The following is a 27661-nucleotide window of genomic DNA, read 5'->3' on the forward strand; positions in this document are numbered from 1 at the left end:
TCTGTAGATTCAGTCTTTGTGGCGGGCGACGAATTCTGGTCGATCGTCGCAGAGGTGGAGCAGGAGACGCCGGCACTTGGACAGGCGGGATTGCTGCCATTGCGGTGGTGTCGTGGAGAGGCGGAATCACTGGCAGATCGGTGGCCTCGTGGCAGGAGACGTCCGGAGGAGGCATGATAACCGGCGGAGCAATGCGGTCAGGCGGTGGGCGGAGAACTCTCCGCAGCGCCCTCCTTTATGCCGGAGAATGGAGCTGTCAGCCATTTGAACAATGAAAGACCTTGGGGCGGCCTTCCTGACAACAACAGCTGGGGCTGACCAACCTCCCTCAGGCAACTGGACGCGAACAACATCTGCTGGAGCCAGCGCAGGCAGATCCGTGGCATGAGTATCATACGTGATCTTCTGTTGGTCCCTGGATTGCTGCACTCTTTGCAGCGCCGTGAGGTGGTCAAGGTCTGGAATGTGAATGGCTGGAACAGTCGTCCTCGGGTTGCGGTTCATGAGCATCTGCGCCGGAGACAAACCAGTCGACAGAGGGTTTGCCCTGTCGGCCAGCAGCGCCAAGTTGAAATCGGAGGCTGAGTCTGCAGCCTTGCACAATAACCGCTTGACAATATGGACCCCTTTCTCGGCCTTCCCGTTTGATTGCTTGTCATGGGGACTGGAGGTGATGTGACTGAAGTTGTAGGATCGTGCAAAGTCGGACCACTCCTGGCTGTAGAAACATGGACCGTTGTCACTCATTGCTGTGAGTGGTATCCCGTGCCTGGCAAACGTCTCTTTGCAGGCTTTGATGACAGACCTAGACGTGAGGTCCGACAATTTAACCACTTCCGGGTAACTGGAGAAGTAGTCGACCAAGAGCACGTAATCATGCCCATTGGCGTGAAAGAGGTCTACCCCCACTTTAGACCACGGAGAGGTCACAATCTCATGCTTTTGCAGTGTTTCCTTGGGCTGAGCTGGTTGAAACTTCTGGCAGGTTGGGCAGTTGAGGACCGGGTCGGCAATGTCCTGGTTGATGCCCGGCCAATAAACCACCTCCCAAGCTCAGCGTCGACATTTTTCGGCCCCACGGTGACCCTCATGAATCTGTCCAGGCACCGTAGCTCGCATGCTTTGAGGAATGACGATCATATCCAGTTTAAGAAGGATTCCCTCAATAACCGTAAACTCGTCCTTAATGTTAAAGAACTGGGGCAGCACGGTAGCATTGTGGATAGCATAATTGCTTCACAGCTCCAGGGTCCCAGGTTCGATTCCGGCTTGGGTCACTGTCTGAGTGGAGTCTGCACATCCTCCCCGTGTGTGCGTGTGTTTCCTCCGGGTGCTCCGGTTTCCTCCCATAGTCCAAAGATGTGCAGGTTAGGTGCATTGGCCATGATAAATTACCCTTAGTGTCCAAAATTGCCCTTAGTGTTAGGTGGGGTTACTGGGTTATGGGGATAGGGTGGAGGTGTTGACCTTGGGTAGGGTGCTCTTTCCAAGAGCCGGTGAAGACTCGATGGGCCGAATGGCCTCCTTCTGCACTGTAAATTCTATGTTAAAAAAAAAAAAATTTTTGCCAACCATGAGCGAGGTGTTGCATCGCGTGCTGCAGTAGAGGATCTTTGGCAGTTTCTTCACGTATTTGGACTACTCGTTCATCAGTGGCTGGGAGGTTGCTGGCACACAACTGCACCTGTGCCTCTATGTGGCAGATGAAGTCGCCCTGTTCACGCGGTGTGGTGATGGATCGGGATAGCGCATCTGCGATGATCAGCTCCTTACCTAGTGTGTTGGTGAGTTCGAAGTCATATCGGCGGAGACGAAGAAGAATTCGCTGTAGCCGAGGTGTCATGTCATTTAAATCCTTCTGGATTATGTGGACTAAAGGCCTGTGGTCTGTTTCCACCGTGAACGTCGGCAGGCTGTATACGTAGTCATGAAACTTGACTATTCCTGTCAGGAGACCTAAGCACTCCTCCTCGATCTGGGCATACCGTTGCTCGGTCGGTGTCATGGCCCTGGAGGCATAGGCCACTGGAGCCCAGGACGAGGAGTTGTCTCTCTGGAGGAGCACTGCCCCAATGCCGTCCTGGCTTGCGTCAGTAGATATTTTGGTGTCCCTGGTTGGGTCAAAGAATGCCAGTCCTGGGGCTGTGGTGAGCTTCGCCTTTAGCTCGAGCCACTCCTTTTCATGGGTGGGCAGCCACTGGAACACTGTTCACTTATTTACGAGATGTCGGAGGGCCGTGGTGTGGGCTGCCAAATTGGGAATGAATTTCTAGAGAAAATTTACCATCCCAAGGAAGCGGAGGACCGCCCTCTTGTCCTCCGGGGTCTTCATGGCGTTGATCGCCAGCACCTTGTCGGCGTCAGGTTGCAGACCCTGCTGTGAAATGTGGTCACCCAGAAACTTGATAGCGGATCGACCAAATGAGCATTTGGCCCTGTTGAGCTGGAGGCCATTTTCATGAATCCGCTGGAAGACCTGTCTGAGGCGAGCAATGTGATCCTCGGGCGTTGTGGACCAGATGATCACGTCGTCCACATAGACTCGCACCCCCTCGATGCTCTCCATCATTTGCTCCACAATGCGATGAAATACTTCGGGAGCTGATATGATACCGAAAGGCATGTGGTTGGAGCAATAGCGGCCGAGCGGAGTGTTAAACGTCCACAGCGTCCAACTGGATGTGTCCAGTTGTATTTGCCAGAAGCCAGCTTGGTGAAGAATTTGGCATGAGCCATCTCACTAGTTAACTCTTCACGCTTCGGGATCGGGTAGTGCTCTCGCATGATGTTGCGGTTCAGCTCTTTGGGATCAATGCAAATGCGGAGTTCACCAGAGGGTTTTTTTACGTAGACCATGGAGCTAATCCAGTCTGTTGGCTCTGTGACCTTTGAGATGATGCCCTGGTCTTGGAAGTCTTGTCACTGCTTTTTCAGATGATCCTTGAGAGGAGCTGGCACCCGGCGTGGTGCATGGATCTCTGGGGTGGCGTTCGGCTTGAGCAATATTTTGTAGCGAAATGGGAGCTTGCCCATTCTATCAAACACGTTGTGGTATTGTGTGAGAATGTCGTCTATCTCAGCCTGGAGATTCACATCGGGCGAGGCAGTCGCCGGTGTCAAGGACATGGCATGGACTATCTGGACCAGATTCAGGAGCTTGCAGGCGCGAGCACCGAGCAGGGACGCCCTGTCAGGTCGGACAATCTCAAATCGTAATCTTGCCTTGATTGCCTTGTGAGATACCCCTAGCCGACATGATCCACTGGCAGCTATGGCATTGCCATTGTAGTCAAGGAGTTGGCAGGCTGGTGGAAGAATGCTTGGTTGGTCACGGATGCTGTTGAGATCTGACTGTGATATGAGGTTCGCAGACGCGCCGGTGTCCAGTTTAAATTGGATGCGAGCCTGATTGATTGTGAGGACAGCACTCCACTCGTCGTCGGGATCCACACTGAGAATTAAAAGGTGGTTTGCAGGTGCAGTGGAGACCAGCTTGCTGTGGTTATGATGTGTGGTGGTATGATTAGCATAGCTGCCTGCCATTGGTGCAGAACACAGGCTTACCATTGGCCCTGGTCGGTCATGTGCCTCTCGACCGGTTGGTTGAGACCAGTCATGTGACGGCTACCCGATTGGTCGAGAGGCTGAGTTAACCCCGTCTCCAGGGCGGGGTATAAATACCCAGTACTCCCGGCGGTCGTCCCTTTACTGTAATCGACCGCAGGGCTAACATCTAGCTGATTAAAGCCATACTTTTGTCCAGCAACTCGTCTCGTGTTCAATTGATGGTACATCAATTTAATCAGCTAGAAATTTGAAGATGGAGCTCAGGATCAAGCCCGAATGCCTCCGCATCAGCCCGCAAACTCAGAACGCATCAGAAATCTTCAAGCATTGGCTGGCGTGTTTCGATGGCTACCTGGCGTCCGCAAGCAGCCCCCCCACCATGGCACAGAAGCTTCATATTCTCCATTCCAGCGTGGGCATGGCGGCCTACGCGATGATAGGGGAATAAAAAGAGTACGACGCGGCCATGGATAAGCTGAAAGGACAGTTTCTTAAGCCGGTAAACCGAGTGTTCGCCCGACATCTGCTGGCTACCAGACAACAGTTCCCCGGTGAGTCCTTAGACGATTTTTACCAGGCCCTCGCTGTCCTGGGGAGGAATTGCACCTGCCTCCAAATTTCAGCCACTGAGCACATGGAACTTTTGATCAGAGATGCTTACGTGGCTGGGATGCAGTCCCCCGCTATCCGCCAGCGGATGCTGGAAAAAGACGACCTAAGCCTAACTGAGGCACGGACTCTCTCCACCTCCCTGGAGGTCGCCGACTTAAACGCCCGCGCCTATGTCCCCAGCCGCGCTGCAGCGCCCTGGGCCTCCTGGCACGCTTCCCCACCGCCATCCGCCGCTCCCGACCCCCCTTAGGCCTGCGCCGCGGGACGCCCCGACAAGTCCGCGGGGCCCCTCTGCTATTTCTGTGGGTTCGCCAAACGCCCCCGCCCGCGCTGCCCGGCCCGTTCCGCCCTTTGTAAGAGCTGCGGGAAGAAGGGCCATTTTCTTCGGTCTGCCAGGCCAAATCAGTCACTGCTGTGCCGCGCAGCGACCGGGGATCTCCTCCTCCGGGCCCTTCCAGCGCACCGCGCCAATCTCTCCCCCTCCCCCACCCCCGGGCCCCTGCGCCCAGCCTGCGCGCCTCTCTGCCCCCGCTCTCAGCCGCTCCGGCACCGCTAACCCCGCCCCCAGCAACCACGAGGGTCCCGCGGGCGCCGCCACCTTGGGCCCCGGACGTCACGTGCGGGTCCTGGGTGCCGCCATCTTGGGGCCCCGACTCCACGTGCGGGTCCTGGGTGCCGCCATCTTGGGGCCCCGACCCCACATGCGGATCCTGGGCACCGCCATCCTGGACTGGCACACAAGGTCCTGCCAGCACCTACTCGGACGACGATGGATCTTCTCCACGGCTCGCGGCCATTCAGCTCGACCAGTCACGTCCACGCACGCTCGCCAAGACGACGACGCTAATCCACCTCAACGGGCACGAGACGGGCTGCCTGCTGGACTCCGGGAGCACGGAAAGCTTCGTACACCCTGACACGGTAAGACGCTGCGCGCACCCTGTCCACCCTGTAAAACACAAAATCGGGTTTGCCTCAGGTTCGCACTCCGTCCGCATCACTGGGTGCTGCATCGCGGACCTCACGGTCCAAGGGAAGGTTTTTTAAAAGTATAAACTCCTTGTCCTCCCCGACCTTTGCACACCGGCACTCCTAGGATTGGACTTCCAGTGCAACCTGCAGAGCTTGATCTTCCAATTCGGCGGCCCTATACCCCGCCTCACTGTCTGCAGCCTCGCGTCCCTCAAAGTGGACCCCCCCTGCTTGTTTGCTAATCTCACCCCCGATTGCAAACCCGTCGTGACCCGGAGCAGACGGTACAGCGCCCAGGACCGGACCTTCATCAGGTCCGAGGTCCAGAGGTTGCTGAAGGAAGGGGTCATCGAGGCCAGCAACAGTCCTTGGCGAGCCCAAGTGCTGGTGGTCCGGACTGGGGAGAAAAACCGGATGGTCATCGACTACAGCCAGACCATCAACCGGTTTACGCAACTGGATGCGTATCCTCTCCCCCGTATTTCCGCCATGGTAAACAAGATTGCGAAATACAAAGTCTTCTCCATGGTGGACCTCAAGTCCGCTTATCACCAGCTCTCCATCCGCGCGAGTGACCGCAAGTATACCACGTTCGAGGCTGATGGGCGCCTCTACCACTTCCTCAGGGTTCCATTCGGTGTCACAAATGGGGACCAGTCATGTGACGGCTCCACGATTGGTCGAGAGGCTGAGTTAACCCCGCCTCCAGGGCGGGGTATAAATACCCAGTACTCCTGGCGGTCGTCCTTATACTGTAATCGACCGCAGGGCTAACATCTAGCTGATTAAAGCCATACTTTTGTCCAGCAACTCGTCTCGCGTTCAATTGATGGTACATCATGATGCCCACCCGATATGGAGACTCGAGGCAGTCAGCATCGGGGTCCGTTGGGCTGTCGGGATCAGAATCCTGCATGTCTTGTTGTACCGAGTGGACATTTCTGCGCCGTATCTGGGATAGCTGGCTGATAATCGGTGGAGCGGACCTGCAGAAGGCCGCGTAATGGCCAGGCTTCCCACACTGTAGGCATCGCCGTCCTTTGGCTGGACATTGCCGCTTTAAATGGGCGGAGCCACAATTCGGACACGTCATGACGCTGACGTCAGCGCGTTCCGTGCGCCATCGCACATGCGCAGTGCGGTCGGCCGACATAAGCACCTGCGCATTAGCGTTTTCGGCCTCGTCGTCCACCCGGTCGTGGCGCGCATGCATAGGGACCCGGCAAAACGGCCACTCTCCTCGATGCTCAGGCCTTGCATTTTTGCAATGGCCTGCACCCGTTCTGCCTCGTGGGAGACCAGTTTAGCAGTTTCTGCCGCCCTGATGTGGGTGGGGGTAACGATTCTTGGCATGCTCATAGACTACGCACGTCTCGATAGTGACGGAGAGGGTCAACTGTTTGATTTTGAGGAGCTGCTGCCGCAGGGAGTCGGAGTGGTCCCCGAAAATGATCTGATCCCGGATCATGGAATCAGCCATCGAGCCATAATTACATGACTGCGCCAGGATGCGGAGATGGGTCAGGAAGGACTGAAAAGGTTCATCCTTACCCTGAAGCCTCTGTTGGAAGATGTGTCGTTCAAAGCTCTCATTCACCTCAATGTCGCAATGGCTGTCGAATTTTAGCAGAACTGTCTTGAACTTCGTCTTGCTGCGCCATCGGCAAACGTAAGCGAGTTGTAGATATGGATGGCGTTATCCCCACAGTCGACAGGAATAGCGCAATCTTCCTGGCATCCGATGCGGCCTCGAGGTCGGAGGCCTCGATATACAGGGGGAACTTTTGCTTGAAGATTTTCCAACTGGCGGCGAGGTTGCAGGAGATTCGGAGCTGCGGAGGAGGCTGGATGTTTTCCATTTCGCTGGATGGCCGCTTGCTGGTCGTTGCAGATTCACTCGAGGTAGGTTCGGCAGGATTAATAGCACTCTGGTACCATGATGTGTTAGGCAGGTTGGTTCGACGTTGGCTGCAACTGGATGCAGTAAAGCTAGAAACAGACGTCTACACAGGAGATGATCCAACACTGTTTTATTTAACTATGGACTGCTGTACATGTTCAGCTTGGGTTGACACTATACTAATCCAACTGATGATCTCTTTCTGGCTTGACCAGACTTACTAGCTACCGCATGGTAATAGTGCTCACTAGCTTGTGCACTCACACTGTCTCAGTAGCTGGGTCCTGAGAGAGAGAGAGTCTTAATGCACTGTGGGCTTTATAGTGGTGATGTCCTGTCTGGTGATTGGTTGTTCTGTGTTGTGTGTTCATTGGTCATCCTGTGTGGCAATCACTGTCTGTCTGCATCTCATTATATACATGAGTGGATATTATGACAGCCGCTGCATTCAATTGCAAACTTGTTAATGAGATTGAAATTAATGCAAATGAGGGCTAATGATATTCTCGCCATTTTTGGGCGAGATCTGGAACTCATCATCAAGAGCGAGCCGGGTGAATTGCAAACTGGTTCATGTGAGCGGCACAGCAGCACAGTGGTTAGCACTGTTGCTTCATAATGTTAGGGTCCCAGGTTCAATTTGCGACTTGGGTCACTGTCTGTGCACAGTCTGCACGTTGTCCTCGTGTCTGTGTGGGTTTCCTCCAGGGGCTCTGGTTTCCTCCCGTAAGTCCTGAAAGATGCGCTGTTAGGTAATTTGGACATTCTGAATTCTCCCTCAGTGTACCCGAACAGGCGCCACAGTGTGGCAGCTAGGGGATTTTCACAGTAACGTCACTGCAGTGTTAATGTAAGCCTACGTGTGACAATAATAAAGATTATTATTATTACCTAGCACGAATCTCGATTTTGGCCTTTCCCACCCGACATGCCCGGATCGGAGCCCGGTGCAATGCGGTGGTTGAATAGCACCCATTATGTTTGTCTCAAATACTTTTCTTCAAGTGGACATTGTAGAACTGACAGCAAAATTTCTTAATGCGTTTGAACAAAGTATGAAAATCATCACCATGCAAAATGACATAGAGTTGAAAGCTAGGTCAAGGGACAAAATATTTTGTGGACTGGTAAATAAAGAGCAGTACCCTCTTCTGACATCCTGCGGACTCAAAGTGAAGGCCTACCTTGCCTCCACATGCCTCTGTAAGATGGCTTTTTCCCAGATGAAAATCATTAAGTCCAAGTATTGCACTCGTCTCACAGATGCCCATCTGATGGAATGTATGAGACTAGCCATCTCAAACTATGATGCAGACCTCACAGCACTTACAGATGGTGTACAAGCATAGGTGTCACAGTAAGAATAGTCAGTGTTATGCACATTTTTTTTTAAATTATTTTTTTTTTTATAAATTTAGATTACCCAATTATTTTTTCAAATTAAGGGGCAATTTAGCATGGCCAATCCACCTACTCTGCACATTTTTGGGTTGTGGGGGCGAAAACCACGCAGACACGGGGAGAATGTGCAAACTCCACACGGACAGTGACCCAGAGCCGGGATCGAACCTGGGACCTCAGCGCTGTGAGGCGGTTGTGCTAACCACTAGGCCACCGTGCTGCCCTGTGTTATGCACATTTTTTGGGGGTTTTAGTAAAGTCGAATTTTTAAGAGTAGATCGTGTGCTGCATTTAAATTGTAAAAGTGATCTTGTGTTTATAAAGGTTGGAGACCACTGGTATAAATGCACATGTATGAAGGGTAAACCAGACATATTAATACTTGGCTTTTGTCTGCAAAATTACCCTTAGATGCCTAGCGTGCTGCCCACAGTGCACACACATGCTTTTCAGCCAAGTTGTGCCGATTGCCATTTTGGGGAGGGTATCAGCGTGTGTACTGTGAATGGCTGCAGGCACTGGGGCAACAGATGTTGAAGGAGTCTTGCTAAACTCAACGTTTCTGCACATCTCCCCTCCTTTTCACCACCTTCAGCAAGGGACCTAGTGAAGCACCTGAAAACCTTTGGAGTCCGCGCTCTCCTACGTTGTGCCATTCATGAATGTTTCGCAGGTCAGATTCGCTTTGTGTGCAACTGTCGCCACCTGCTCCAGCCACAATACAACTCCCTTGAAGCAGTGCTGGCCATTTATGATATTAACCCCCCTAGTATTGTCGGAAGAGGGGAGATTACATGGTTCTTTAATATCCCTGTTGACCAAGACTCCATCAACACCTGTTGCCCCAGTGCCCGCAGCCATTCACAGTACACACGCTAATGCCCTCACCAAAATGGCAACCAGCACAGCTTGCCTTAAAAGCATGTGTGTGCACTGTGGGCGCTAAGGGTACTTTTGCAGACAAAAACCAAGTATTAATATTGCCCCAATCCCCAGCTGTAATTTTAACATCTAGCACAAAGGTATTTCATTCAAATTGTGTCGTTATGTATTAAGATACAAGTGTTAAACTGTCATCATTAAGGTGTATTGATTTGGTGCATTATGGTGAGGAATATTGCACTCAACATCAGTGTACAGAACGTGTGACAAGAGCTCAGTGAAAGTAGACAGATAAACTCAACACATAAGAATGGTGCCTTTGGGAGAACTATGTTGTTTGCATGTATATCCTTGATTCGCATTGATATTTTGTCATTTACCATTTTAATTAGGTTCAGAGCGACAATTCAGGAGTAACATAAGAAAAGTAAAGCTGTCAATGTGTTATATAATAAGACTGTCCATGCTGGGATATTACATATGACTCTCAGTGCCTGGCTGACCAGCTCTTGAAGCCCAGGTAATATAATGCTGTTGGTGGTTCATCATCGTTTTTGTTTTTTTGCCTGAATTTTGTGGTCTGGGATAGTTGGAATAGAGGGCGTGATTCTCCAAAAAAATTCCTAAGTTCCTTTGTGGCGGGTTTTTCAGGTAGATTCCCGCCGGCTCTGCAGGCGAGTTCCCCACCGTTATTAAATGACACTTAGTCACTTTTTTGGGCCCTGGGGAATTTCTCAATGTTTTAGGCCACACTTAGAATTTATTTTAGCACTGTGGAGCTGAACTCAGAGATCACGCTGCCAATTTGAAAGGGTGCCCCAATTTCTGTGAGCTTAGGGGTCTCCCACAGCACCCACCCATGGGAAATGTCACCCTCCGCACACATGGGCACTACCCCACCCCCCACCCCCAAATGAGGACACCCAGCTTTGGGGTCCCTGGGGTTCCCCCTCTTCAGGCCCCACCAAGCCCTCTTATGCACTCCCTCTCTTCCAGAACCCCCACCCATCACCCCCCCCCCCCCAACCTCCCAGAGGCACCTACTTACCTGCCCTGCACACCCCCACTCTTCAAACCCTCCCTCCACCCTCATTCCATGGGCAAGGCCCCCTTCGGCCCCTGACCCTTGCACTGCCACCCTGGCACCCAGGCAGCACTCCTGCCAGCTTGACAGTGCCACCTGGGTACCTTGACAGTGCCAGAGTCGCAGTTCCAGGCTGGCAGTACCAAGGAGCCAACTGGGCAGTGCCAAGGTGCCCACCTTCCATGGGGAGGACCAGGAGGCCAACTTGCACTGACCCTGACCACCCAGAGGTCTCCGATGGCCTGGGAGACCCCCAGCTGCCATTCAGCCTGGTCCACTTTCCTGGGGAGGCTGGAGAATCAATAGAGGCCGGTGGCTATCAGGCAGGTAGGTCACAAGTACGTTTACAACCTACTTCCACGAGTGTCGTTTGGTTCCACCCCTTTTGAGCGGAGTTCTGACTCCGACGTCTCGCAGGACTTGGGGGAATCCCGTGAGGTGCGGAGGCTGTCGGGAGGCCCACTAGAGGCCTCTCCCGAGATTCTCCGGCCACGTCCTGCTGTTGCTCGAGCGCAACGTGGCAAAGGAATCATGCCCACTCTGTTCTTAATGTTGTTGCCCCATTGATTGATCAGTCTTGAATCATTATACCAAGAGCTATTTGTATTAGCAGCTCCACAGATATGTGAAAATTAGTGCAACTTTGATTTATACTTCATAGTGCCTCTCAGGCTATACATCTATGGATTGCACCAGGCAAATTTTTGATCCATTGGATCAATAGAATTTAAGTGAAGAACATACTTGTCGTTATTATCTTACTCATTTTCTTGGAAATAAAACTTTCTACTGTTGCATAAACGCGAGGCTAGTATTATTTCCGTTACTTTACATAACTATGTGGCTTTCTAAAGGTTCCATTATTTTTGTGGCATCTCTGGGCAATCACTAGAAATGCTACAAATTCAAATATGCGTTAACAACTGACCCAAGGCCAGCAACTCTGCCGTGTACCACAACAGATCTCAGCATAGCACCGACCATAAATGTGTAAGCTGAGTTTTGACTACCTTATCTGACGGGAGCAAGGAAATTTCGTAAGCCTTGGGGAACCTGGAAGCCTGGACTTTCCTGCATGCTGAGGAATTTTAACACCACCGCATTGATGTGGTGTTAATAATCAGTTCCCCGCCTGGATGTCAAACATTCAGCCAGTCAGGAAAGAAACAGGTCAATGGAGGCTACAGAACAATGTAGATTATGACCACTGGGAAAGGGCGGATGCTCTCTGCAGGGAAGAAAAGACCAATCACTGATCAGTGGGGTTGGGAATGGGAGTTTATCGTGAGGCAGGTGTCAGGGGGTGCAGGAAATCGGAAGAGGGGGTTGATCTCTGCTAATGGGGGTGAGGGGGGGGGGGGGGGAAGCTGAATCAACCCAGGGGAGATTGGGGGCTTCAGTGGGGGACATCACAAACATCCAAATAGCATCAGAGACCTGTGCTGAGGTAATTGGATGCCTGAAAGTTGGGGATCAGAGTTTGGGGCAGCAAGGAAGCTTGAAGGCAGGGGCTTGAGAAGTCTGAGCATCGGGTGAATATGGTGGGGGTACGGGAGCAATGGACTGATCAAAATCCAGGGGAAGGAAAGTGTGAGGAAAAACGCTTTCCACTAGAGCAGGGGTGTCAAACTCAAATACACCGTGGGCCAAAATTAAAAAATCGGGACAAGTCGAGGGCCGGACTGGTTCAATTTTTTTTGCAAAACTTATTGAAATGAACTTATTGAACCTGGAACTAATAAAGCTTAGGTTATTGCCTATAAAACAACATTAAAAATTAAATAAATAAAAAAATTAGTTGCATTTATTTCTTATTGCTTTATCTGGAGCTTTTCCAGAGTAATTTCTAATGAAAAAATTTTTCCACAGGCCAACACTTTGTGATTCACACCATACCTGAATAAACTCGGCATCAGCCATATCATACGCCATAGGCGCTTCAATTGCTGGGGCGAGCTTTAATAGTAATTAGATATTATTAGGGCAGCACGGTGGCCTAGTGGTTAGCACAACCGCCTCACGGCGCTGAGGTCCCAGGTTCGATCCCGGCTCTGGGTCACTGTCCGTGTGGAGTTTGCACATTCTCCCCGTGTCTGCGTGGGTTTCGCCCCCACAACACAAAAATGTGCAGAGTAGGTGGATTGGCCACTCTAAATTGCCCCTTAATTGGAAAAAATAATTGGCTAATCTAAATTTAAAAAAAAAAGTAACTAGATATTATCTCGCGGGCCAAAGATAATTCCACCGCGGGCCGGATTTGGCCCGCGGGCCTTGAGTTTGACATATATGACCTAGAGGGTGGTGGGAATCTGGAACTCATTGTCTGAATGGATGGTAGAGGAGGGAACCCTCACAACATTTAAGAAGCATTTAGATGAGCATTTAAATACCATAGCATACAAAGCCACAGGTCAAGTGCTGGATCGTGGGATGAGAGTTAATAGGTGCTTGATGGCCAGCGTAGGCACGATGGGCCGAAAGTGTGAAGTCTCATGGGAAAGGTCATGGGGTGGGTGTGTGCCCAATGACAGGGGCTCCCCAGGCATACATGCTGGGTTTGGCAGGTCATGGAGCTACAGACTTTTTACAGCACGGAAAGAGGCCCTTCGGCCCATCGTGCCTACGCTGGCCATCAAGTACCTATTAACTCTCATCCCATGATCCAGCACTTGACCTGTGGCTTTGTATGCTATGGTATTTTAAATGCTCATCTAAATGCTTCTTAAATGTTGTGAGGGTTCCCTCCTCTACCATCCATTCAGACAATGAGTTCCAGATTCCCACCACCCTTTAGGTGAAAGCGTTTTTCCTCACATCGCCTATAAACCTCCTCCCATTACTTTAAATCTATTCCTCCTGATTATTGACCAGTTGGCTAAGGGGAAAGGTTCCTTCCTATCCATCCTATCCATGCCCTCATAATTTTATACACCTCATGTGAAAATGGCCGATAACTCCTGAATGCATTAGCACACGCATGGTTGTCACTAACAAGTTTCCTCTGGCCGCTCATAACTAAATTCCAAAAGTAGAATAATAATAAGGCTCGCAACCTTGTCAGCTCACAACCTTGGAGCTGATTGGGAGTCCACCTACCTTGCCAATTCCTTTAAGCTGGACGTAGTGGTGGTGGTGGTGGTTGGGAGGGGGGGGGGAGGTGTTGGTCCCTCTTTCTAATCCAAACCAGCCCCCTCATTGTGGATTAAATAACCCCCATGTCACCAAGGGGTAGTATATTGATGTGAAAGAGCATGTGAGGCAGGCTCAACCCTTGGGAAAATAAAGAGGTATCAAGGACAAGAAGGCAGGCTATGCAGGAAGTCACCTGGCTATAATTTGAACCAAATGAAAGTTGTCCAGCATCCCTGGCAACCATCCTTGAAACCCACAGCGACACCTTCCAATTCCTTGTGCAAATATCTGGAAATTCATTTACCTGGGACTTCGGGTGCAAAAAAATCCAAGCTCATTGTTTCTTGCTCATGTAGTGATTTATAGATATGACTTGTGGACCGATTTTGGACAATGTGCCATGGCAATCATTCAGTAATTTAAAAGAATTGGAAAGTAAAAATACATCTCTTACTGGAAGATTGATTTGCACTTGTATACGTTTGGAAACAAGTCATGCAGGCAAACTCTCCTCGCTGTAAAATCGTAATCTACTAACCTGTGGCCCGACTGAAAAAGAAGGATGCGTTTGGCTAGGTTGGTGCTGGTCTGTTGTGCCGGTTTCGGAGTGCGTAGAGCTTCCTCTGGTCCCTGAAACCCAAACAGAAGCTCCACTAAATATCCACCAGTATTTTCTATTCATGATGATCTCAAATTATTGCTCGGTTGCTCCATAAATCAATTAAACCATGTAAATAAAGCAGCAATATCATGCAATGCCTACAAACCCATTTTATTGAGGAGGATGCATTAATCTGACAGATTAAAATGGAAACTGAAGCATTCAATGGGATTGAGATACTCATTCCAGCCTCACCACTTCTGTTCGCAATTTCAGCCTTGTGCCGATGCAAGAATAGTTAGCAAGCTGAGTAAAATATGATTCTAAAAACTGACCAAGGGTAAAAACAAGCAACAACTGGAAATTATCCCCCCAATATTACATTGATTACTTAAAAAGCAATGCATGCCTGTTTACTTTCAACCTCACAGACAGATGCACCCACATGTATGAAGTTAAGTAAGTACTAAGGTGCCGAGTCTGGTGTTTTTAATGTTTTACTTCTCCGATGTAACCATTTTTCAATATTACAGAAATAAAGCAAATACTAAGCTTTGACAAAATGTAAGTAATCAACATAACATAGCATTTAATATGGTTATACCTTCAATATATATTTAGATCAGTTAATTTAATATCGATCGTTGGGAAATTGTTAGAATCCATTATTTAAAAAGTAATATCAGGACATTTGGAAAGTCAAATCACAATCCATCAGAGTCAGCATGGTTTTATGAAGAGTAAATCGTGTTTGACTAATTTGAAATGAAATGAAAATCGCTTATTGTCACGAGTAGGCTTCAATGAAGTTACTGTGAAAAGCCCCTAGTCGCCACATTCCGGCGCCTGTTCGGGGAGGCTGGTACGGGAATTGAACCGTGCTGCTGGCCTGTCTTGGTCTGCTTTAAAAGCCAGCGATTTAGCCCAGTGTGCTAAACCAGCCCCAGCTAGAGTTCTTCGAAGATGTGATAAGCCAAGTGGATAATGGGGATCCTGTAGATGTAGTATATCTGGACTTTCAGAAGGCATTTGATAAGGTGCAGCGGAAAAAAATCAATGCACAATATAGGAACACATGGGATTAGGGGTAATTTATACCCTTGGATAGAAGACTGGCTAACCGACAGAAAGCAGAGAGCCGGGATAAAAGGGTATTTTTCTGGATGGCAAGGTGTAACTAGTGGGTGCCAAAGGGTTCAGTCATTAGGCCCCAACTATTTACAGTAGATCTTAAGTTCTTGGATGTAGGGGTAGAAGATACGATAGCTAAAAATGCAGATGACACTAAAATAGGTGGGATAGTAAGTTGCAAAGAGGAAATAAGAAATTTACAAATGGTTATAGATAGGTAGGTGAGTGGGCCAAAATTTGACAGATGGGAGTTTAACGTGACTAAGTGTGAGGTTATCCATTTTGGTCGGAAAAATAGAAATGCAACTTATTATCTGAATGGAGAGAAACGTCAGTGTGCTTCGCTGCAGAGGGATCTGGGTGTCCTCATGCATGAATTACACAAAACTAACATGCAGGTACAGCAGGTAACAATGAAAGCAAATGGAATTTTGACATTTATGGTTAAAGGAATAGAGTAGAAAAGTAGGGAGGTGTTGCTGCAACTATACAAGGGCGGCATGGTAGCACAGTGGTCAGCAATGTTGCTTCAAAGCACCAGGGACCAGGGTTCAATTCCCAGCTTGGGACACTATCTGTGCGGAGCCTGCACCTTCTCCCTGTGTCTGCATGGAAACCGGGTGCTCCGATTTCCTCCCATAAGTTGTGAAAGACGTGCTGGTTTGTTGAATTGGACCTTCAGAATTCTCCCTCAGTGAACCCGAACAGGTGCCGTGGTGTGGCAAGTAGGGGCAAGTAGGCAGTGTTAATGTAAGCCTACTTGTGACACTAATAAAGATTATTATAATGATTATTACAAGGCATTGGTGAGACTGCACCTGCAGTACTGGTAACAGTTTTGTCCCCTTATTTGAGGAGAGATAAGAACATAAGAACATAAGAACTAGGAGCAGGAGTAGGCCATCTGGCCCCTCGAGCCTGCTCCGCCATTCAATTAGATCATGACTTTCCGGCCCGAACACCATAACCCTTAATCCCTTTATTCTTCAAAAAACTATCTATCTTTACCTTAAAAACATGTAATGAAGGAGCCTCAACTGCTTCACTGGGCAAGGAATTCCATAGATTCACAACCCTTTGGGTGAAGAAGTTCCTCCTAAACTCAGTCCTAAATCTACTTCCCCTTATTTTGAGGCTATGTCCCCTAGTTCTGCTGTCACCCGCCAGTGGAAACAACCTGCCCGCATCTATCCTATCTATTCCCTTCATAATTTTAAATGTTTCTATAAGATCCCCCCTCATCCTTCTAAATTCCAACGAGTACAGTCCCAGTCTACTCAACCTCTCCTCATAATCCAACCCCTTCAGCTCTGGGATTAACCTAGTGAATCTCCTCTGCACACCCTCCAGCGCCAGTACGTCCTTTCTCAAGTAAGGAGACCAAAACTGAACACAATACTCCAGGTGTGGCCGCACTAACACCTTATACAATTGCAACATAACCTCCCTAGTCTTAAACTCCATCCCTCTAGCAATGAAGGACAAAATTCCATTTGCCTTCTTAATCACCTGTTGCACTTGTAAACCAACCTTCTGTGACTCATGCACTAGCACACCCAAGTCTCTCTGAACAGCGGCATGCTTTAATATTTTATCGTTTAAATAATAATCCCGTTTGCTGTTATTCCTACCAAAATGGATAACCTCACATTTGTCAACATTGTATTCCATCTGCCAGACCCGAGCCCATTCACTTAACCTATCCAAATCCCTCTGCAGACTTCCAGTATCCTCTGCACTTTTCGCTTTACCACTCATCTTAGTGTCATCTGCAAACTTGGACACATTGCCCTTGGTCCCCAACTCCAAATCATCAATGTAAATTGTGAAAAATTGTGGGCCCAACACGGATCCCTGAGGGACACCACTAGCTACTGATTGCCAACCAGAGAAACACCCATTTATCCCAACTCTTTGCTTTCTATTAATTAACCAATCCTCTATCCATGCTACTACTTTACCCTTAATGCCATGCATCTTTATCTTATGCAGCAACCTTTTGTGTGGCACCTTGTCAAAGGCTTTCTGGAAATCCAGATATACCACATCCATCGGCTCCCCGTTATCTACTGCACTGGTAATGTCCTCAAAAAATTCCACTAAATTAGTTAGGCATGACCTGCCTTTTACAAACCCATGCTGCATCTGCCCAATGGGACAATTTCTATCCAGATGCCTCGCAATTTCTTCCTTGATGATAGATTCCAGCATCTTCCCTACTACCGAAGTTAAGCTCACTGGCCTATAATTTCATGCTTTCTGCCTACCTCCTTTTTTAAACAGTGGCGTCACGTTTGCTAATTTCCAATCCACCGGGACCACCCCAGAGTCTAGTGAATTTCGGTAAATTATCACTAGTGCATCTGCAATTTCCCTAGCCATCTCTTTTAGCACTCTGGGATGCATTCCATCAGGGCCAGGAGACTTGTCTACCTTTAGCCCCATTAGCTTGCCCATCACTCCCGCCTTAGTGATAACAATATAGGTGCATTAGATGTCAGAAGATGTTCACTAGATTGATTCCAGAGATGAAGAGTTTATCTTATGCAGAGAGATTGAGCAGTTTAGGCCTTTACGTTCTTGCGTTTGGAAGAATGAGAGGAGATCTAATTGAGCTATATAGTTAATTAAAGGTTTTGACAAAGTAGACATAGTGTGAATGCTTCTTCTTGTGGGCCAATCTAGAACGAGAGGTCATGGTTTTAGGATAAGGGGTAGCAGATTTAAAACAGTGATGAGGAGAAATGACTTCTCTCAAAGGATTGTGAATCTGTGGAATTCACTACCCCAGAGTTCAGTGGACATCAGGACATTGAAATTTAAGGTAGAGATAGATAGGTTTTTAATTAGCAATGGGTTGAAGGGTTATGGAGAAAAAAGTAATGGATCGTAGACAGATTTGTAATGGGTTAAAGGGTTATGGAGAACAGGCAAGAAAATGGAGTTGAGGTCGAGATGAGATTAGCCATAATCGTATTGAATGGTGAAGTGGGCTTGAGGGGCTGAATTGCCTACTCCTGCTCCTAGTTTTTATGCTCTTATGTTTTACATCAGGTCTCTTGTAATTAAATGAACTCAAGTTTTGACCAGCTCTCCCATATCGTGACATAATAATGAGAAATAAATGGAACAATTTTGGAGGAGTACAGAACAGAGAGCCCTGAGGGTTCACATGTACAAATCTTTGAAAGTGGCAAAGTGGTAAGGTTAAGAAGAAAATAATACAGGACCTGCACTAAAAGGAAGGAAATTATGCCAAACCTTTATGAAACAGTGGTGATACCTCAGCTAGAGTATCCATTCTGGTCACCACACTTTAGGAGAGGGACTGCAGAGGAGATTTACTCGATTGGAACCAGGGAAAAGGAATCTCAGTTACTTGGAGAGACGACAGAAGCTGGGGTTCTCCTTGGAGGGGAGCAGGTTCGGGAAATGTTTGTTTTCAAAATTAAAACGTAGAGAGATAAATTGTTTCCCATGACAGAAGGATTGGTAACTAGACGATGTGGATTGAAGATAATTGGTAAAATAAACAAATGGGTCAGTAGCAAATTGTTATCATCAAGAATACAGTGCCTGAAAGAATGGTGGAAGCATATTCAATAGTAACTTTAAAACGGTAATTAGATATATATTTTCAAAGTAAGTATTTGCAGTGCAATGTGAAAAGCGTAGTGAAGTGGGACTAATTGGATAGCACTTTCAAAAATGTGACAGAGGCACAATGGACCAACCATTCTGTACTGGAAGGTTTATGATAATATGAAACATGCCATATTCTGATTTACCACGAGAAGTGCCAGATATATAAATACAGACCATGAAAACCTGATACTTTCACAATGCACTTCCCCTTTAAATTCAGCAGGAATATGCTGGGTGCACTTGAAATTAAGCTGGAACCCAGATAGAGCACATCTTAGCGTACAATGGAAATTGGTCTTGTGGTGCTAGATGATAGTAAGGACAGTAGAGCAGCCAAACCAGCAGTGAAAGTGGGGTCCACCTGGGAAACCAGGCACAGAATTGGTGGGCTTAACCCATCTTGGTGGCTCACGGTGGGGTTGGTGGGGAATGCTGAAAGCAGGTGTTTATAGGGCAGGAGAACCTCATGAGTCAGCCATTCTTCAGCTAAACCTTCTGAGGGCTGGCACTCCACAAATGTGGGTCCGCTCCACTTCCTTGTCTGTCAGAGAACCTGTCAGACGTGCGGTTCCTGGTAGAAAATCACAGCAGCTGAGAAATAAAAAACAGCTTTTCAGTGTCAATAAGCATTACGCTTGATAATGAGACCACGGGCTGATTTTCATGAGAGAGTCATGAGTCAGGAGACCTACACCTGACATTGCATGGATACTTCCCAGCTCTTTTCGCTGGCACATTGGCCCAGAATATTTATGATTGTTCATCCCCAGCTCTCATCCCTCAGTCCTTGATACTACCAATGTCCCCCATGTATCCTTGATAGATTTGTTATAGGTACTAAAGGGTTGAGGGAAGAAATGATTTAGTGACATTATTCTATTAAAAATCATGTTATAAGCTAGGACAGCAGAAAATGCTGAGGGCATGAGAAAGATCAGATAAGGTAGTCAGTATTCAAACTGACTATCCACATTGCATTGTTATCATTACTGGGCAAACCTCCCAGTTCTCGAGAATATGGTGGGAAAGCAGGTGGTCTGATCAGACAATATTATCGAAACATAGAGAAGTTTTCCCATGCCATATTATCTCAAAACTTGATAGACAGACATTTCGGTCAATTATATGAATAATAATTATTTTATCCCAATCACAGTCAGAAAGGGGACGGAGTCTAAAAATATTATGATTTCTTTAAGAGACCAGGAGAAAACTTTTGCACTCTCTCGGAATTCATCTTAATCTAATCTTCGCAAACAGCTATTTACTTTTGTTTCAGTTTTGTATCATGCATTTTGATCTGAAGAAATTGCTTCAAACTGAATTGTATCTTGAATTCAACTCAATCATCTGTATTTGCATTGGACAAACGACTTTTTAGATTCCATATTCGTATAAAATTTGATTTGACCAATAGACTTTGACACTGACATGAATAAAGATATTGGGCGGGATTCTCCGTGAACTGGAGGGGCGGGCCACTCCAGCGCCGAGGAGTAGCGTGAACCACTCCGGCGTCAGGCCACCCCAAAGGTGCAGGTTGGCGCATGCGTGGGAGCGCCAGCGTCCGCTGGCGTCATCCCAGCGCATGCGCAAGGGGGGTTCTTCTCCGCACCGGCCATGGCGGAGGTTGACAGCAGCCAGTGCGGAGGGAAAGAGTGCCCCCACGGCACAGGCCCGCCCACGGATCGGTGGGCCCCGATCGTGGGCCAGGCCACCGTGTGGGCATCCCCCGGGGCCAGATCCCTCCACGCCTCCCTGAGGACTCTGCAGGCTGCCCGTGGAGCCAGGTCCCGCCATTAAGGACCTATTGTGATTTACGCCGGTGGGACCGGCCGAAAATGGGCGGCCACTCAGCCCATCGCAGGCCGGAGAATCGCCGGGGGGCCACTGCCAGCGGCCGCTGACTGGCGCGGCGCAATTCCTGCCCCAGCCAAAATAGTGCCGGAGAATACGGCAGGCGGCGGGGACGGGATTCACGCCATCCCCGGCGATTCTCCGACCCGGCAGGGGGTGTCGGAGAATCCCGCCCATTCTTGACTTCACTCAAGAAGCTCAGTCACGAGTTCTGTATGATTTATATATAGTGCAGCGACACATATTAACAAAATACAGATCCATCAATCCTCCATACCAATTCACCACCAATGAACAGAACTCATAAACTATATAATAGCACTGGAAAATCTTTGGACTTCATAAAACTGTCAAAATCGCAGCCACTCAAACCATCCTTGAAAAAATTAACTTCTTTAAAGTGCTCCTAAAACTCTCAAAATAAACAAATAGCAAAAAATATACCTCTTCAAAATACAGCAATACTCATAAACTATCAATCAAACAAACCTTCCAGCCCCCTTCACAGCTGTGTCAATAACCCATGCTGAGCTAATTCAATCAGAGAGGTTTTAAGTTCAGCCAACCAATTATATAGAGAATACACTGCACAACCGTTTAACAACCCTTTAGAGCTCAAACAATGGAGTTTTTGAAATGACCAGAACAGGTGGCCATCGGTTCATTTTCTTTCCTGAAGGTTCAACAAAGTTGGAATTTTATTTTAACAATGTCAGGCATCTGTTCAACTATTTCAAGGCTCAACAGATGTATGGACTTTTCGATGTACTAAATCGATGTAAAAATCAAAGCACAGGGCACAGATGACACATTAATATCTGGCTCTTAACTAGAGCATGGTTAATTCCAGTCGCACTTGACCCAGAGTCTCAACACCGATAAAATTAGATCTTATTTAAAATACCCGAGGTCTTTGATTGAGCCCAATAGACTACAGTTATGTGGGGTGAAATTCTCCGACCCCCCGCAGGGTCGGAGAATCGCCCGGGGCTGCCGAAAATCCAGCGGGGATCACGCCCCACCGATCGGCGAGGCCCCTGCGGCGATTCTCCGGCCCGCGATGGGCAGACATCCCACCGCTGGCAGGCCTCTCCCGCCACCGTGGTTTGAACCACCTCTGGTGGCGGCGGGATCGGCGGCGCAAGCGGGCCCCCGGGGTCCTGGGGAGGCTCGGGGCGATCGGACCCCGGGGGGTGCCCCCGCGGTGGCCTGGCCCGCGATCGGGTCCCACCAATCGGCGAGCGGGCCAGTGCCGTGGGGGCACTCTTTTTCTTCCGCCGCCGCCACGGCCTCCATCATGGCGGAGGCGGAAGAGAATCCCCCAGCGCGCATGCGCCGTTGGTGACGTCAGCGGCAGCTGACGCACCGGCGCATGCGCAAACTGGCGAAGGCCTTTCAGCCAGCCACGGCGCCGGGCGTCAAAGGCCGTTGTTGCCGGTTTTGGCGCCAGTCGGCGTGGTGCCAACCACTCTGGCTCGGGCCTAGCCCCTCAATGTGAGGGCTTGGCCCCTAAAGGTGCGGAGAATTCCGCACCTTTGGGGAGGCCCGACGCCGGAGTGGTTGGCGCCACTCCGCTACGCCGGGAACCCCCGCCCCGCCGGGTGGGGGCGGATTTCGCCCCAGGTTTGTAACTGTAAAGACTTCTAGTGGTGGCGATGGAGTAAATGGTCGCACATCTGGTGGTACCCTCTCGAGGTGGAATTGTTTGGTCTTTATCACTTGATATACAGGGTGTTTGCTGGCGCGTAGTGCATGAACAGTGAGAGATTGGGGGGGGCGATTCTCTGAGCCCTGTGCCGAAGAATCGCCGCAACCACGCCACACCGCCCCGACGCTGGTGCGCGATTCTCCGAGTTGCGGAGAATCGGCACCATTTGCGTCGGCGTGTTTGACGCGCCGCCCCTCTTGGGCCACTGTACGCGGCTTGGTCGAGCGGCCGCGCGGAAAAAGCAGAGTCCCGCCGGCACCATCCACACCTGGTCGCTGCTGGCAGGAACTCTGCGTGAATGGTTGGGGGGGGGCGGCCTGTGGGGGGGGGCAAGGTGGGCTCCGTCCCGGGGTGGGCCTCCGATGGGGTCTGGCCCATGATTGGGGCCTACCGATCGGCGGGCCGGCCTCCCTCCCCCCCCCCCCCCCCCCCCCCCGCCCCCCGGGCCCACTTTGTTGCGCGGCCGGCCCCTGAACCCCCACGCCATGTTGCATCGGGCCCGGCGCGCTGAAGAAGTCCCCCGCACATGCGCGGGTTGGCGTGGCCCAACTGCGCATGTGCGGGTTGGCGTGGCGCCCATTTGCCGCCGGGAAGGGAGGCTGGAGTGGCATGAACCATTCCAGCACCATGCTGGCCTCCTGTGGGGGCCAGAATCGATAGTCCCCACGCCCGTTTCGTGCCGTCGTGAAACAAAATGGCGTTCACAATGACGCGAATACTCTGTCTCCATTTTGGAGAATCGCGCCCAGGAATTCTTCTCTAGTGTGGCCGGTTTATGGCTTACCAAACGAGGAGCATAAGGAGCAAGGGGAAGCAGTCTGGCCGGGAGCACTTTCGAAGTGCGACAGAGGGGAAGATGGCTGGGGGCTCCTGGGTGTCATTGACTGCCCAGTGGTCTACCGAGCAATTGTAGATTTCTTGAACATAAAGTTCCAGCAGCAGAGGCAAGAGGCCTTGCAGGACCTGGCTAAGGTAGTGGAGCCGACAGGGCGGCTGTTGAGAGAGTGGAGCAAAGACTGGAAGCTCAAAGTGCGACACTCCAGAAGGTGGAGGAGTTGGTAGTGGACCGGTTGGCCTTGTTAGAGGCAGAGATGGTGCTTGTGGCAAAGGGCCATAAGCAGTTGAGAGAGAAGGTGAAGTAACTGGAGATTTTCCTAGAGGGCGGAGTCGCCGGATTGTGCAGTTTGTGGGGAATGAAGGAACGCAGGCTACAAAGTATGCAGTGAAGATGTTTGAGAGGTTGGTGGGGGGAAGGGTTTTTGATAGTCCTCCCGTGGTGGATCATGCGCACAGGTCATTGAGGAGGAGGCCAAAGGTGGCTACGGGAAAGGCGGTAGTGCAGCTGGGCAAGGCCAGGGGTACAAGATATGAATATGGGGAGAAAGCCAGCAGGGTGCTTGCACATCATTTGAGGAGATAGGCGGCAGCGAAGGAAATTGGGAGGATGACGGGGGTATGGTGGTAATGGAGCCGGAGGAGGTGAGTGGGATGTTTAAGCGTCTTCGCGGAAATTGTATAGCTGGGAGTCTCCGGTGGGGGATGAGCGTATGAGGCCATTTTTGGGTGGGCTGGATTTCCCGAGGGTGGTTCCAGGGGCTGGGGCACCAATCTGGCTGAGGGAAGTAATGGATTGCATGGGGTCAATGCAGTCGGGGTAGGCCCCGAGTCTGGATGAGTTCCCAGCCGAGTTCTATAAGAAGTTTGCGTTGGAGATGTGGCCCCTGTTAATCGAGATGTATAACGAGTCGATGATGAGGCGAGAGCTCCTTCCCACCTTATCTCAGGCCTCGATAACACTCATTTTAAAGAAAGACAAGGATCCGAAGCAGTGTCGGTCATACCGCCCGATTTAGTTGAATGTAGATGCGAAGCTGTTGACGAAGGTTTTGGCGATGTGGATCGAGGATTGTGTGCCAGGGGTGATAGGTGAGGACCAGATAGGATTTGTGAAGGGGCGGCAGCTCTCGGCGAATATCTGGAGGTTACTGAATGTCATTATGATGCCCTCAAAGGGCCGAGAAGTGGGAGTGGTTGTGGCGATGGATGCGGAGAAATCGTGTGGAATGGGAATCCAGGGGTGCAGGCAGGGAGAGAGGCCGATGCGTTGGCCTTTGCCTTCCTGATATCCCGGAGACGGATTTTGTTGGGCTTGCGGGTCTCAGAGACATCCAGTGTAGGGGTATGGGTGAGCAAATTGGCAGAGTTGCGGATCTTAGAGAAAATCAAGTTTGCCACCAGAGGAGGGGTTCACCTTGAGGTGGAAGTTATTCATCGACTTCTTTCAGGAGTATTGAGTCGTCAGCGGGGGGTGGGGAGTCTCTTCTTTCAGTTCAGGTTGGATTAAAAGTTAAAAAAGGGGGAGCAGGCGCCAGGGTGACAGTGGGTAGAATGGGGGGGTGGGGGGGTGGGTGTGATGTTTGTTGGGGGGGGGGGAAAGGGTATGTAAGGGTGTTTTGGCTGTTTGCTGTTGGCCCGGTGTTTTGTTTCTTCTTTCTTATGTATACACTTGAAAATGCCTCCAATGAAATGTTTTCTTTAAAACAAGTTTGTAACTTTAAAACACAAGTTATCTTTTATTATGTGTGGCGCTATAATTAAACAGGCAGAAAATGTAACTGACTAATTACTACCCCTTTCTAACCCCCCTTTCCTATCTTGCTCCACTCTCTCTACACACATACACACAAAACAACATAGAGGGGAAAGGGTTGTAGAAAGGGAAAGAAAAGATAAATTAAAATTAAAAGATCTTTGATGGACTGAGATGACTTCTAATCAATGTCTTATTGAAGTTCAGCTTTGGTTTTAGTCCTTCCAGACATGGCATGGGTTCCCCTGCCATGAGTGTCTACTTTTTTTTTCAGACTCATCATTTTAGGTTCAGAGCAAAGGATGTGCCTGAGATAAGGTGGGAAGGAGCTCCCGCCTCATCCCCGACTCGTTATACATCTCGATTAACAGGGGCCACATCTCCAACGCAAACCTCTTATAGAACTCGGCTGGGAACTCATCCAGACTCGGAGCCTACCCCGACTGCATTGAACCCACGCAATCCATTACTTCCCTCAGCCAGATTGGTACCCCAGCCCCTGGAACCACCCTCGGGAAATCCAGCCCACCCAAAAATGGCCTCATACGCTCATCCCCCATCGGAGACTCCGAGCTATACAATTTCCGCTAATTTCCGGTTGCCAGTTAACCAATCAAACTGACTCCCTCCAAAACTGGTTCCGAAGATCCACTCAGTGCCGAAGAGTCTGGCTTCTGCTTTCCAAAATATAAAGCCCTGGGAACACTCCCGGCAAAAGGCTCTTTCAACTTTGAATCTTCTGCTTAAAGGCACATCCTGATTCTGGGTCCATGGATCAAAATAATAAAATTAAATGAATGGGAACAAAGGAAATAAACAGGAAGGGCTCTTACATTCTCAATACTGTTAAATGCAGAACAGCATTTTATCCAGAAAGTACTCCAATGCATCTAAAGTCACAATATGGTACATTTAGTGGTCGTAACCAGCTCTGTTTTCCATGTCAGTCAAAATGGCAGCTAGTGGGAATCACAGGAGAAAACTAAATTTACGGTCCCAAACCCCCTCACCCCTCCTCCATTTTCAGCTGCCCGGCACCAGGCGGAAAGTCGGGCCCCACAATTTAGTGGCACACATCAGGCGTCACACACGTTTACATGCAAATTTTAGGTCATGCTTGTGGGCAGCACGGTAGCACAGTGGTGAGCATTGTCTCTTCACAGCTCCAGGGTCCCAAGTTCGATTCCCGGCTTAGGTCACTGTCTGTGTGGAGTCTGCACGTTCTCCTCGTTTCTGCGTGGGTTTCCTCCGGGACCTCCGGTTTCCTCCCACAGTCCAAAGATGTGCAGGTTAGGTGGATTGGCCATGCTAAATTGCCCTTGGTGTCCAAAGGGGTTGGGTGGGGTTGCTGCGTTACGGGTATGGGGTGGTGTTGTGGGCTTAAATCGGGTGCTCATTCCAAGGGCCGGTGCAGGCTCGATGGGCTGAATGGCCACCTTCTGCACTGTAAATTCCATGTTCTATGTACCGAATTGGCTGCAAACCAAAAATTGTCACAGCTGTAAAATAGTTTGCATGCCTCACAAACATGAATAAAACAGAGTCAAACAGAGAATTACAAAGGATGATTGAAAATAACAAATTAAGCTTAAAGGTCAGTAAAAATTAGCTAACAAACCAATCAAATCATTTAAAATATTTTTGGGAAGTCTTTATAGCCACAATCACGTTTTCGGAGCTGTGCTGAGCAATCACAACTGAACTGAAGTTTTGTAATCTAGTGGAGACAGAAACATCAACTTTTCAAAAGAAACAATAAAACCAACCTAGCAAGAACATTTTCTGCAGTTGAATTCCACAAACTGATTCCTGAGAATTTAATTTCATTTTTATTGGAGTTTTGTGCATATGTGAGAAGTATCTCTATAGAATCTCTACAGAGGCCTTTCGGCCCAGTGAGTCTGCATCGACCTTCCAAAATAGCACTCTACCTAGGCCCATTCTCCTGCCCTATGCCTGTAACACCGGGTATTGACCCTGGCCATTCCACCAAACCTGCACATCTTTGGACTGTGGGAGGAAACTGGAGCACCCGGAGGAAACCCATGCAACCCAAGGAGGAACATGAAAACTTCAAACTCCACACAGTCACAAGACCAGAATCAAACCGAGGATGCTGGCACTATGATTTAGCGAGGCAGCAGTGCTAACCACTGTGCCACTGTATGAATCATGAGTTCATGCTGGTTCCCAGAATTTACACTGTTAATTGAGGATTCACAATATGGGAGGGGGAATATCCATGCTATTAATGAAGAGTTAAATGTTCCCCAGTGCTTATGTTAGAATTGGAGCTTTAATTGCTTAATAGACCACACATTGTTTGATAGACTGCACACACATATATGTACAATATATAAGAAGGAGATACAGGTGGTTCAGGAATGGAGAAGTGATTGTAGAACACCACAAAATTGTAGTTGAAGAAGTCAAGACGTGCTTTCTAATTCTTCTTACAGCGATACCATTGGAGCTCAATACATGGATGTCTTTTCCACTTGTGTGCTGTAACTTTGGTGGAGGAACTGTGGGATCCCCTGTAATAATGGGAGTTACAACAGGGTAAATAATCATTACAA

General features: G+C 49.2%; 1 protein-coding gene across 1 annotated transcript in view; it reads right to left on the reverse strand.

The window, feature by feature from the left end:
• Positions 1–27661, reverse strand: part of pou6f2 (POU class 6 homeobox 2) — an 828619-nt gene that overhangs the window by 551108 nt on the left and 249850 nt on the right. Inside the window, 1 exon segment of the mRNA XM_038809943.1 lies at positions 14089–14180. Within this exon segment, the coding sequence (XP_038665871.1) occupies positions 14089–14180 (92 nt within the window).

This window comes from Scyliorhinus canicula, chromosome 10, assembly GCF_902713615.1.
Source record: "Scyliorhinus canicula chromosome 10, sScyCan1.1, whole genome shotgun sequence".
Classification (NCBI taxonomy): domain Eukaryota; kingdom Metazoa; phylum Chordata; class Chondrichthyes; order Carcharhiniformes; family Scyliorhinidae; genus Scyliorhinus; species Scyliorhinus canicula.